The sequence below is a fragment of the Terrapene carolina genome, unplaced genomic scaffold, assembly GCF_002925995.2.
Source record: "Terrapene carolina triunguis isolate 2854851 unplaced genomic scaffold, T_m_triunguis-2.0 Scaffold926, whole genome shotgun sequence".
NCBI classification, from domain to species: Eukaryota; Metazoa; Chordata; order Testudines; family Emydidae; genus Terrapene; species Terrapene triunguis.
In genome coordinates this window covers 3,808,747-3,822,356 of record NW_020665277.1, presented here as the reverse complement: position 1 = coordinate 3,822,356, position 13,610 = coordinate 3,808,747, and the positions used below count along the sequence as shown (strand labels likewise).

Here is a 13,610-nt window from a genome sequence, read left to right as displayed (position 1 = left end):
AACTGAAAAGTAAGACTAGAAGTTTCTTGGATTTAGTATGAAAAATATTATACTGAAGTAATTAAGGGTTCCATATTAAAATGGAAACAATGCTGTATCCCTGCTACTGCACTCTCTTAAGGAAATGGGAATCTGGACGGAAGGAAGTTAGTTCAAGATATTGCTAGTGACAACTGTGGTCTGAATGCTGATACAGTTTTGGTACTAGCCTCTCTCTTTAAAGCCCTGAATGGGCTAGACAAGCCCCCAACCCCGCTCCCCGGCTGGAGCACCAGAGCAGGGCAAGCCCCGGACTCCACTTCCTGTCGGGAGCTTGAGGGCCGGATTAAAATGTCTGAAGGGCCGGATGCGGCCCCTGGGCCATAGTTTGCCCACCCCTGGTCTAGACCAACATTTCACAGACAAATTCACTCTCTGACTCAACATGGCAGCTATGATCAATGGGAATGCTACAGATGATGATACACGTATGGGTCAGGATTAGAGTGTTCTTGTTTAAGAATCATTAGCTATGGAAATTCTGTATCTCTGGGGAACAGGCTGAGTGCAAGCGTTGCCACACACAGGACAAAAATCTCTGACTCCTCCTTCCCCTAACAGCAACTGCAGAACAACAAGGCATCTTTCCGTGGAACTAAAGCACCAGTTGCCAGCCACATTAATTTCAACAATGCAGTCCCAACAGCAATGAGTCATTACTAACAAAACTAGGTAGCTAGTTTGGTACTGCAGCTTGGCTTTTACCTCTTCTCTATTTAACGGATAGGAATTTACTTGAAGAAAAAGCATGACTGACAAGTACTTTAACCATGGAACCCTGCTTAGATTATGATTCTCAAACATCTCTGTCATTCTATGAAGCAGTAAAATACTGTCAGCGTTCAGCCCACTTTAAGCTTTATTTAGTGAAGGTTTAAGCTCTGCCATCATAGGGAGACATGAGACAGCTTAGGCAAAATGAATTCTCCAGGGCACTTCCACATATCAGGGACTTGCACTTCTGTTGAAAAATTATCCATATGAAACCAGACAACAGGGAAATGTTTAAGTCAAATTAATTTAGACATGGTTGAGATGCCAGAGGGAGAGAAGAGAACAGTGTGAGGATTTCTTTAAAAATCTTATCGTATTTTCTAGCATCTAAAAAGAGGCTAATTATTTTCAAACTAGCTAATACAGATACCTATCTTGATTATAAACTATTTATATTATATTTTAGGGCTCTCCCCTAAATGGAAATAAGGGGACACTGACGCTTAAAACGTGCAACTGCTTCAGAGATTTTAAAAATACTCCTACAATAAAGCCACCTATTCTTGTGCAGCCTCATTCCCAAGCCTTGTAGCTTGGTTTGCACCTCCTGCACCTGGCCCAATTAAGGGTCAATTCATATGAAGTCCAAAGGCTCTTCCATCTCTTCACTTTGGGACTACCATTTATCTTAGCAGTCCTCATAGTCCAGTATCCTGTCTCCAACAATGACCAATACCAGAAGCTTCAGAGGATGGTCTTACTAGACAATGAAGTTTCTTCCTAAACATAGTTAGGGGTTGCTTATGCTTTAAAGCATGAGTATTTATATCCCTTCTAAAAAAAAATTATATCTAATGTAATTGGATCTTCTCATTCATACTATTGTCCAATTCTTGTAAAGATTTTATTAAGATTTTGGCCCCAATAATCTCTTGTGGCAATGAGTTTTTCATGGCTTAATTATACATTGTATTTACCGTTATCGGTTTTAAATCTGCCACCTTCAATTTAACTCAACGTGCCCTTGTTCTTGTATTAGGACAGTGGGTAAAAGGGAGCACCTGATTTACCTTTGGTTTACTGTTTGTTATTTTGTACACGTATTGTATCCCTAATTTTTTCCACATTGTCCTCAAAAGCTTTTCCATTATTCTATCAAAATGTCACTTCTTTCTCTCAACCGGAAAGTGAACAGATTATTGCAGGTGAGAGTCTACCACTGATATAAAGTGACAAGGCTGAACTTTCAGTATTACATTGTAGCCCATCATCTATGCCTTCTAGTATTTGGGGGCTTTTCCCTTGCACATTTGAACAATGGTGCTCATTGAGCTGTCTACAAAGATGCCCAGGTCTTTCCCCTCAGTGGTTACAGCAAATTTAGAACCAAGAAATGTGTCATTCTGCTCTCCAGAATTCGTGTGTATCCACAATTCACTTAAACTCCATTGTTCCAGTGAAAATATACTAAAGCCGCTCTCAAGCCCAGTCTTCCTACCGCTGCTGCCAAGCCATAGGCACTTAACTCCATACCCTAATGGTTTCAGAATAATGTAGAAAGAATAAAAATTATGAACTTCAGGCAGAAACTTCTGTCTTGGCAGTGATAGACCTTATCAAATTGTAAAGAATCCTGGAAGTGACTCCATATGGGACATCAGACAGTCACAAACAGCATTATCCGAAGACCCCCGAATAACTTAATTCTCCCATCAGTGCAGAGGACATTCTTAGGAACGACCTAGATCTCCCTGAAGAGGAACTTGATATAAAATATGTAATATGCATAAGGAAAAGACTTTCCAAAGTGCTTAAGGATTCATTACTGCCAAATCCCACAGAAAGTCCCTTCAAGAACCAAGTCAAAGTAACTAGATAGCCAGTTCCACAGGACTCAGGACTAGTTTTGGTTGGTAAACAAGCGAATACATCCGATTTATTAGGAATTCTATTTGGTTTCAGATGAACTTGACCTTGAAACAAGAGCATAAGTAAACTCCTATTCCAGGTTGCATTTGAAGGTACAATTGATCTGTCTGGTTAGTCCCAAATGGCAAAGAAGAAAAGAAGTCTTTGAAACAAAACTCTTACCAGAGCCATACTTCGTGCCTTCATAAACTCTACCGACAACATGCTAATTGGACACCATTTGAGTCTGGTTTTCAAGTAGGAAAAACAACATCCAAACATGCATTACATATAGCAGACAGACAGAATTCTGAACATCTCACCTCCATCCTCACAGTCTTCAGGAGCTTTGGCTTTCTTACAGAGCCGAGGATCAAGCCAAGTGGTTGTCTTGGTGTTGTGACTGCGGAATATAGGACAACCGAATGAGGAGCAGAAAAACAGCGGGAGATAAAGGGAGAGACACGAAAGAGACTCCCAATGAATGGATTTAACCTATTATACTTAGGACTTCTCTTCATAAATTTCCTTCCACATGCAAATCTTTGCCTCTAGGTCAGCGTACCTGCTGTTCTCACCTCTGTCACATCAAAAATGCGACCAAGGAAAGGTACCACTTAAATATAATAACTACCAACATACTCGAGGATCTTCTGTACCACCGTGACATGGGAGGTTACAGCGGTGCAAACGTTTCTTAGCAGTCAAAAATATTTCAAAGGTACGTGTTCACAGCCACAGTCTACACAGTTTCACTCCAAGGGTACGTCTATACTTACCTCCGGGTCCAGCGGTAAGCAATCGATCTTCTGGGATCGATTTATCGCGTCTTGTCTAGACGTGATAAATCGATCCCGGAAGTGCTCGCCGTCGACGCCGGTACTCCTGCTCCGCGAGAGGAGTACGCGGAGTTGACGGGGGAGCCTGCCTGCCGCGTGTGGACCCGCGGTAAGTTCGAAGATAGTTCGATTTCAGCTACGTGAATAACGTAGCTGAAGTTGCATATCTTAGTTCGAAGTGGGGGGTTAGTGTGGACCAGCCCTAAAAGTAGCAGGTTTGTTGGGAGTGAGGTAAGCCTAGGTTTCATCTATCAAAAAATATTGGATATCTCAATAGTCAATGCAACTTGTGCATGGAGCTGAATTCAAGAGCTCTGCAGAACTGTGTAGAGGTATATGTAAGTAGAGAACAGAACCAATGAAATAAGAGCACACTGAATACACCTGTCTCTTTTGGTTCTCATCAGAACAGACCCAAAATACAAACTTTTCCCTTACCTGGTTTTAAAAATGTAATTATGGGGCATAGATAGGAAAAGTTTTGTGCTCTTTAATAAGGTGTCAGACACCACCTCTAAAATAGGTTGATCATGAAAAGAGCCATGGGAAAAGTAATGGAGAAAAACTGATAAGACCTAAAAGAGCATCTTATAGCTGTTAAAAAGTTAATACAACGTAAGTATTCCAGAAAACCAATATTTTAAAAAGTCACAATATGAATGTAGATGTAAAGGCTGCTACCACTCTGAACCAAAGCACATAAGAAATTGCCAGTGAGTTTGCAAGATTAGTGATTTTGCTCTTCCATGACAAGTAGTACTTATCATTGCACTGCAGGAACATATGGTACATGTTAACTCTGAGATAACATAGTAACATAAATGAGCAGAGTTATCCAGAAACCATGTTTTATCTCAGGTCTATTGACGCTGTGATTATAAACCCATTTACTCAGGGATTTCTAACTCTGTCCTATAAATCTGCATTAGGTGGCACAGTCTCAGCATAAAGTTCTTCTCCATCCAATATTTTTTTCTGTGTACAAAGTATGACAAAGCCTTTCATACATTTACCATTGAAGCAACTACAAAAAAAAATCATTTTGAGGATATCAGACACTTTTCACCTTGGAGGAAAAAACCCTTAACTTCTGCCTATGCTTAGCAATCAGTGTAATCTGATGCTTTACAATTCATGAAACAGACTATTACACATTCTAATAGCTGCTTTTCACATTCCATTTCATACCAGAGATCGCAGGCAGAGCAGAGAGAATAAGGGAAATCCCGTGGATTACAATGAAATTTTGCAGAGTAAAAGTACACATAAAATTAGACCCATATCCAGCTATCAACACAGAACCTGAGCTTTGCATTCTGTGTGATACAGAATGCACATCATAAATAAGTTAGCTGACTTTGTAGCTGGAACCACTGTGCTTTCACACCTAATTTATTCAGATACACAAAACACTATCATACTAATAGCATTTACATGGATTCTTTCCCTATCTGCATTTTCCCCATGAAAATAAACACTATACTGAAGTCCCTATATATGGTAGCTAAGATACCTGTGCAAGTATCCATCTATGAAGATTGACAGACAGGAAAAGCTACTTGGATGAAAATGCTGGTGACACCAAGTAGGGATACTATGATAGATATAGATATATGAAAATAAAATTCCCGCAGCTTATTCCTCAAATCAACATCACTGTCCTCTCTAAGTGACATTGTTATAATCTTCACAGGAACCACTGTGAAATCAAACACACAAAACTGGTGACATTTGGTGAGGATCATGGAGTGAGAACAGACTGCGACTTCAAAGCCAGAAGATTATATTTTCATGCAAAGACCTCAGCAATAAAAAGTGGGTAAGAAGGAAGATATATAAAATCAGCAGAAATCTCTATAGAGACTCTTAGAGCTCATGCATCTCAGGAAGGTACATTAAATCTATAAAGATACAAACTTCTACTCACTCTATGAAGTAGACCATGCCTGTTTCTGTGTAGGCCATCTCCCAGTTCTTGGGTAGAGGCTCTAGGCTCTCATCCCTTGACAAGTAATTTCTGAAATCCATGGAGCTGCTTGTCTGGTTGTAACTAGGAACAGGCTTCATCCAGTCAGAAGAATCTGAATGTCTCTCTCGGTTTTCTGAAGTTGTTTAAAGCAAAGTGTTACGGTTAAGCTTTTCATGCTGCTTTGCTCACAGAGAACCACCCCTTTTGTTCTCACAATGAGAGAATGCCAAACACCACTGTATTTCATCTGTATTTTTCTATTACATTTTTTTCTGCTGTGAACTTTAAAAAACTGAAGTGAACACACTGAGTTCTGTTCTTCCCTTGCCAAACAGCATTAACCTCATACTTGTTTGAGCCTAGACTGAAAAAACAACACTGGAACTCATCTAGGTAGACTACTTACTGCATTTCCTATCAAAGAGAATAGCATTTGTACTGCTCATTAGAGAATCCACACCAGCATCCCTCTCAGTGTATCAAGACTCATGGTACAAGAACCACAATGAATGATACAAGGAAAACAACAGTGCAGCAGGTTTTAAATTGTGTGAATTTAAGCACTTTGGTTTAGAAACCATTGCCAATAACCTCACTTTTACAATTCTGTATTTGTGACAAATTAATATGGACTGCAGCCACATCACCTGAGCTCTGATTCTTTCAGCTCTGAAGGTAAACAGGACTAGGCCAGATCTGTACATGAATGGGTGACTTCCAAGAAATGCCTAGATGCAGCACAATTTGCAAATGTAATGTGCTGGTTGTCCCCCTTTTGAGATAATAAAGATGTTAAAAAGAATAGGATCTCAGACTAATCTTTGCAACATCCCACTGGACACCTTGTTCCAGTCTCAATGCATTGTTCTTCATTATCACTTGCTCTGCACATTCCTTCCCCTAGTTTTCAGATCATGTGACAGTGCTCCTACCCAAGTTAATCTGAAAATTTCAGAGTAACAATTTGATTGATTAAAATCTTGACTGCAGTCAGGAATTTCTCCCCTTGTAACTGACCTGCACCTCCACTGCCATTAACTGCTTCCTTTTCTTCCTCCTCTTCCTCCTCAGGGAGAGAGCTATCCATTCTTTGCATCTTGCTGACCGACGTGGTTCTTTTTCTCTGGGATTCTGCATCAAAATCATTGTCAAAAAGAACTTGATCCACTGGGTCTGGCTGAAAGGGACTGGGCTCTGCTGGAGGCTTTGGTGTACCATAGAAATTACCTGGCATTAAGAAACAAATGGTACAAAATAGAAGCAGTGATATCTGGTAAAGATCTCTACAGTCACAGGAATGACTCAAGTCACAGTACATATTCTACTGCCACAGTAACATAGTTTTGTGAAATACATGAATGAAAAGGTAATTTACTACACTACTTAAGACATCAGCATTATCAGTAACTGATGAATGCTCAAAAACTGGAATTTACAGCTACACTGTATTTCTGCTAATGCTGTCATTGTGCATCTGGGTATAATGCATTTAATTCCAAAGTGGCTGCTCTACACAGGTTTCCAAATCAAGAGACTGACTTGTTATTTTACCTTGCATTCACTAATGCTCCAGAATGAGATTTATAGCAGAGTTTGGTAGGAGTAAAGTGGAGGATTACCTTGAAAACCAAAATAATTTCTGTTCTAATGTACAGCATATAGTAATTAACTAATCTGGAGTAATTTGCAGCCTGTAGGCAGGTTGAAGCTAAAAAGCAAATTCATTTTGTGCTGAAACACGAAATATCATTTGCACAAAAGCAATTTTAAAAAATGATTTCTTAGAGCTGTAATCCTATGTTTTCATCTTATAATTTTCTTACCCAATAGAGCTACTAATAAATCAATGCAATACTGAATTATACCTGAGAAAACTGAAAAATATTTTGATCCTAATATGTTGTATAAGTTCAAAGGATCAGCATTTTTTTCCAATAAAATAAATGCTCAAACAGAATTTAAATAACTGGCTTTCTCCTCTTAATTAATCATGTGATTTTAATTAGGGAGTTGAGCACAGAGCTTAGCAGGACTCCTGCTGGGTTAACATTTGGTAGATAGATTTTGTTTTGACTGCATAAAATATTAAATAAAACCCCCTATATTCAAATACCTTTCAGGCTTCAACTGAAAATGGGAGTTAAGGTGAAAGCTTTGGTTAGCCTGGCTTGTTAAAGTCTAGTTGCTGAGGGGATCTCCAGATGCTGGGCAATTGTGCATACTGTATGTGCAGCAAAACCACGGCACAATCAAAAGAGCTTGGCTTAGAGAGCCGCTCAAAGAATTTCCTTCTTTTGGTTATTTTAACAGTAGTATACCTTTTCATTTATTCTATTTTTCATATTAGGGAAGAATTAAATCTCAAGAAAATGTCCAATAAATCATAATAGTTCTTTACAAGTTTCATAATCTTTTACACAGACGGTTTCATACAATTTCTAGACTGTTTACTCTTGAAGAAACTTTAGTCACTGAGGTAATCACTTGAAATTTACATAATCTATATTAATACAGATATTTCTAGTGGAAAATTTTTATGCATAAAAATAGCCTTTTTACTTTAGTTTTCATATATATTTTTATATATGCATGCCAGATTTTTCTTGGGGAAAAAAAATCATTTATTTGAGTTAAGGGTACCTTAAACAAGGATGTTTTAAATATATTGTAAAAACATATTTTACAACTTGTATATATATTTTAAAATAAGTTGTTCCTGATTAGAAACCTTCAACACCAGGTTTCAATCCAGAGGAAAACTTAAGAGGAGCCAGGTTATGATGTTCTATAAAAAAGGATTTACATCTGAGACATTGATTTAGCTACTGTAGCCTTTATCTTCAAGAACAGAGCCAATGCCTGCCTGGTCCTTGAGCAAAAGGATATTAACCATATCACTCCTATATTTTAGTTAGTTCTATGCCTAGTTAAATACTTTGGCTAGGTCCATTAATACTTTTCATCTTCCTAGTGACTGAGGATTCCTGCTCAGGGTGGAAACAGGAAAAATAACTTCAGTAACTCATACCGAAAGAGAAAAGCCTGGTCTGACCTGAATAAACTCATGATTATTTGGCTACAGTTTAACAAAATATTAGAACATATTTCTAATGTTAACTGCTTCCTGTGGCCCTATGTTTAGAATAGTTTTTAACCATAACCACTCACACACAGGCAGCCACTTAAGATATGTCAACACCACAAATCAGTGTCTTATTGTAACAATAGGTAGGCCTACCTGTGCTAGCTTTAATCTAACTAGTGCAGGTAACAACAGCTGTGAAAACATGGAGGCATGGGCTTCAGAACAGTACAAGTCCACTGGGGAACTGTAGGGCATACTCAGATTGCAGGCCTATGCTGGGATCCGTGCTGCCATGTTTTCACTGTCATTGTTACCTGCGCTAGTTATTTTAAAGCTAGCACGCATACGTCTACTCGCACTACAATTACTCCTTCCTTCCTATCCTTAGATTCCCAGACCCCTAGTAGGAACAGAGGTACAATAGAGATAGAAGACCCAAACAGCAACCACGGCAGCAGGCTTGAAGTGTAAAAGCAAAAAAACAAAACCCAGAAGAACAGGGTAGCAGGCAGGGAAGAGGCCTCTGGAGAAAGTGGGAGAATTCAGAGAAAGATCCATGGCAGTGCAATGCGTGTGCACAGGAGAAGAGAAGAGAAGGAAACCATGTAATAGCTTGAAGGACCAATGGGAGCCAGCCACATTAGGCTTTTCTTGGTGAAATACACACAAACTACAATTAAAAGGGAAAACGAGGACACAATTAAGATTGCAGATATTTTAGACAATAAAATTAAATAAATGGTACATCCAAATGGGGAAGAATTTACAATTACAAGTACAAAAGGTGTGATGGTAATTAAAGGACTTAGCATGCTTAGCAGCACAAAATGAATTTCCCAATTCAGGCTTCGATTCTGTAATCGGATTTGTGTAGTTGTGTTGACTAGAGCTCTGAGCAGATACAAAATTTGTATCCGCATCCGATCCACGATCCGCAAACATACGCAGGCCTCTAGATAGAACATTTGGATCTGCATCCATCCGCGGATATAAAGCAGATATCCGAAGATTTGCAGGCTCTCCTGTTGAATTCAGTTGGACTCCAGGACATAAGGGGCTATGTGGATCAGATTGCCTTTGAATCCTACTTAGATGCATGGAGAACATTGGTACAGTGTGCAGAAAGCTTGGAAAAGTAACTCTGTCCAGAAGGGTATCAACTGTGGAAAACTCATGTCAGGGTGCAGAAGTGTTAAAAATGGGCCAATAACAGAAGACAAGTTCTCTGATCCAGAGATCACAGTTAATGCTAGCTATGACAAAATCATGTGTGAGTCTACAGCTACTTAATTAAGAAGAGGATGGATCACATGGGAAGGTTGTGATTTGTACGTTTCTACCAAAAGAAGCAGTATTGTGTACGCATGTCTATACATGTTTTACTCCTGAGGGAATTCTGCACCAAAAAATTATGCGCACAATATTTTAAAATTCTGCAAATTTCTGCAAATTGTATTTGTCAATAAATACATGTGGCTCCAGCATGGCAATGGGGAGCACAGGCCATTGGCTGCATTGAGGTGGGAGATCAACCTGAAGCTCCCACCTCCCCCAGTACAGAGACTTGGCAGTGAGGCTGCACCAGACCCTGACAGAGTACAAGGGCTGGGCCTGGCCAGAAACACGCCAGGGCCCTGCCCCTCTGTGCCAGGTGCACCAGGTGTGGGTGGGCAGGCTCAGTCCAGCAGGATCCAAGTGGGGGCAGGAGTGCCGCCAGCTTTTCTGCCCCCCTAGGCAGTGGAAGGTCCCGCCCCGAAATGCCGCTCCCTACAGAGGCGGTGGAAGGTCCTGCCGCTGAAATACCGCCGCGGTCGCCGCCCCCCAAATTGTAGTGCCCTAGGCAACCGCCTAGGTCGCCTAATGGGTTGCGCCGGCCCTGAGTGTCGGGGGGGATCTAGGTGTGGGGCGGCTCAGTGGGAGATCTGGATGCACAGAGGCTCGTTGGTAGGGTTCCGGTGGCAGGGGCAATGGGACTCTGCAAGGTATCCAGGTGAAGGTGGTTGGGGTTTGGAGGGGGCCTCAGCAGGAGGGTCAGGTTGTGGGGGGCTCAGTGGGAGGTCTGGGTGCTGGGGGAGTGGGGCTTGATGGGGTGGGGGTCCAGGTGCAGCTGGTTGGGGATCAGTGGGATGGGGGGGCTCGAAGGGATCTAGGTGTAGGGCTTGTCAGGGTGAGGGTTCAATGGGCAGCTCTGCGCTTGCAGAATGAGTGCGGGGCAGTGACATGTAACCCTGTGTCCCCCCATGACTTCCTTCTGTTTGGAGGGGGGCAACCCCCCCCAAAAACTGCGCCCATGGTCACCCCCCAACCACGTGGCTTCCCTTTACTTCCCTGCAGTTTTCTGCAGGGAAACACGCGGGGGGAGGGCCATTTTCTGCGGGAGCGCAGTCCTGCAGAATCCCCCCAGGAGTAATGTTTATAATGTATTCAGATCCAGGTTGGCTGAAACACTAAGTCATAATCACGACAAGCGAAATCAAGTGCTGGGACATGCCTTCTCTGGGTGCAACCCTGACCACGGGAAGGGCAGCAATGTGGAGGGAGGCAGCCTGCATGACAAGGCTTTCTGCAGAGACCAGGGGTGCTCAGTGCCCATGAGGCTGCACCGCACCTCTCCCTGTGCTGTCTGGGGGGCCAGTACTCTGTGCTTCCCAGCGCTTCCTTCTCTGCATGCAGTCCCCTGGCAGGGAGTGGCCTAGAGACTGCAGGGAGAGGTACTGTGCAGCTCTAACATCCAGGCTGCAGCCCACTCCCTGCTAATGCCCTGCCCATAACCTCCCCTTCCAGCCTGCAGACCCTTATGTCTTGTGTGGTCCCTGTGTGCAGGCAGGTTTGCCCAGCTGCAGCCCGAAAAGGAAGCGCTGGGATGAATGGTCTGAGTACTGACTGCAGGCAGGTTTGCAGGGCTGCAGCCAAACAGGCAGGCCCCAGCACTTCCCTACCCTGACTGCAGCTGCACAAACCAACCTGCAGGTGGGGCCCTTCTTAAAAAGAAAGTTGCTACTAAGCAGCATACTGTTGCAATGTCAAATACCATTAACACTGATGTTAATAGGATGGGATTGATTCACACAGCAACATGTTGCCATTAACTGGAAGTTGACAGTATCAGGATTGCTATTAACCGGCATCTATTGTATTTACATTTTAATTCAAAAGGAGTCAGGTGTTAGTGATGAAAGCTAAAAATCATATATTTAGAGAAACATACTCATCTGAGAGACTTTCATTAAAAATTACCAAAACCACCCAAAACCACCACAACAGTAATAAAAATAAAGCCAGCAACTAATTAGGATAGCTTCTAGCAAATATTATGGCTATTCTAAAATACTAAAAGCAGAAAGAAGACAAAAGTGGACTATTAAGTAGAAACCTTATTAAACATATTATAAATTATTCCAAACTCTTAAGCAAGAAATTAAAGCTACGGAAAACTTTTCACACAAAACCCAGAACTATGACCACAAATATATTTAAAGCAAAAGTCAACCAAAAACACACACAAAAGTTTTTAGAATGACTCTGAAAAGCACAATGATATGGAAAAGAAACAGGTGTTAAAGTGAACTGAACATAGGTCAGGACACATGGGTTCTAATAGTGGGTCACCATCTCACAGCGCGAGCCGGGACAAGACAACCACTGTGGTCCAAATTAAATCGTATCAAAATAAATCGTTATCCCAACTATACAATGGAGATAATATTGCTTCCCTACCCTTGCAAAGCACTATTACGCCTCACGAGTATAAGGATCCAAATTTAGGACTTGTCTACACTAAAAATACTGCAGCAGCACAGCTGCACCATTGTAGCGCTCCAGTGAAGACGCTACCTGTGCCAACGGGGGGGCTTCTCCCATCAGCATAGGTTCTCCACCCATCTGAGAAGTGGTAGCTATGTCAATAGAAGAAGCCCTCCCATCGACACAATGTCACTCAGAGTTGTGGATTTTCCACACCTCTAAGGGCATGTCTTCACTACCTGCCGGATCGGCGGGTAGCGATCGATCTATCGGGGATCGATTTATCGCGTCTAGTGTAGACGCGATAAAAAATTGATCCCTGATCGCTCTGCCGTCGACTCTGGAACTCCACCACAGCGAGAGGCAGAAGCGGAGTCGATGGGGGAGCGGCAGCGGTCGACTCGCCGCTGTCCTCACAGCCAGGTAAGTCGACCTAAAATACGCAACTTCAGCTATGCTATTCGTAGTGTGGACCTAGCCTGAGTGATGTAGTTATACCGACATAAGTTACTAGTTTAGACCAAGCCTGAAACAAAGACTGGACACTAATGCCATTAAATTCTTCCCGGTCTTTATTCCCATTCTTATAAAAGACTGTAGGTACACGTGTTCAAATTCTGTAACATACCATCATATGTTCCACTTTCTAGCAAGGCTCCACTTTCTTCCAATGCTTTAAACTGTTCAACAGGAATGAAATTATAGTCCACCCCTGGGACCTCCCCATCCCTGGGAGCCCTTGTAGTGCCTGAAAAGACAGAGAAGAAACTGTTGTATGGTTGTCTAGTGCTGTTGGTTTACAAAATACTCTCTCTTGCAGAATTCAACATAAAAAGAAACAGTGGTTATTTGAAGCTTTGCACAGCTATAGTGCCACTCTGGCAAGATAAGGATCAGAACATTCTCATGAAAGTGAACATTGCAGCATGTGAAACTAGGTCAATAAATTATGTAGGAATAAGAAAGGATATTTTAACAAGAAATAGAAGCCCTCATGAATTTATTAAAATCTACTGTTATGAAGGGCATACAAAAAGGAATTTTGATACCAGAGTTTAAACTTCCTAAGAACTAACATTCAAATCCCAATACAGCAGGACCTTGATTTTATGAAAGCCAATCTTCTGACTAACCAGTTATATGAATCCCTTTTCCCAGTTGGAAAATAATAAATCAATCACATCTAAAAAGTGATGTCCAGGAAAAACAAGTCAACATCCCTTCACATTCCGATGCCTTCAAACATTGGGAATCTCTTTGCAGTGGTTTGAAGGACAAGAAAGTGATGCAGTACACCCATGCTGCAACTTAC

The 13,610-nt window shown here is 41.6% G+C and overlaps 1 protein-coding gene across 5 annotated transcripts in view; it reads right to left on the bottom strand.

The window, feature by feature from the left end:
- The window catches only part of MAGI3 (membrane associated guanylate kinase, WW and PDZ domain containing 3), a 214,647-nt gene that overhangs the window by 75,043 nt on the left and 125,994 nt on the right, over nt 1-13,610 (bottom strand). For 4 of the 5 annotated variants that reach the window (XR_003370248.2, XM_026661018.2, XM_026661021.2 and 1 more), the window contains exons 3-6: nt 12,927-13,046; nt 6,487-6,696; nt 5,428-5,602; nt 2,985-3,064 (exon numbers count right to left, since the gene is read on the bottom strand). Coding sequence is in view for 4 of the 5 variants with exons in the window: in XM_026661018.2 (XP_026516803.1) it covers nt 2,985-3,064; nt 5,428-5,602; nt 6,487-6,696; nt 12,927-13,046 (585 nt within the window). In the remaining variant the exon portion in view is untranslated. The remainder of the gene's footprint in view (nt 1-2,984; nt 3,065-5,427; nt 5,603-6,486; nt 6,697-12,926; nt 13,047-13,610) is intronic. The other variant, XM_026661019.2, reaches the window with a different exon arrangement.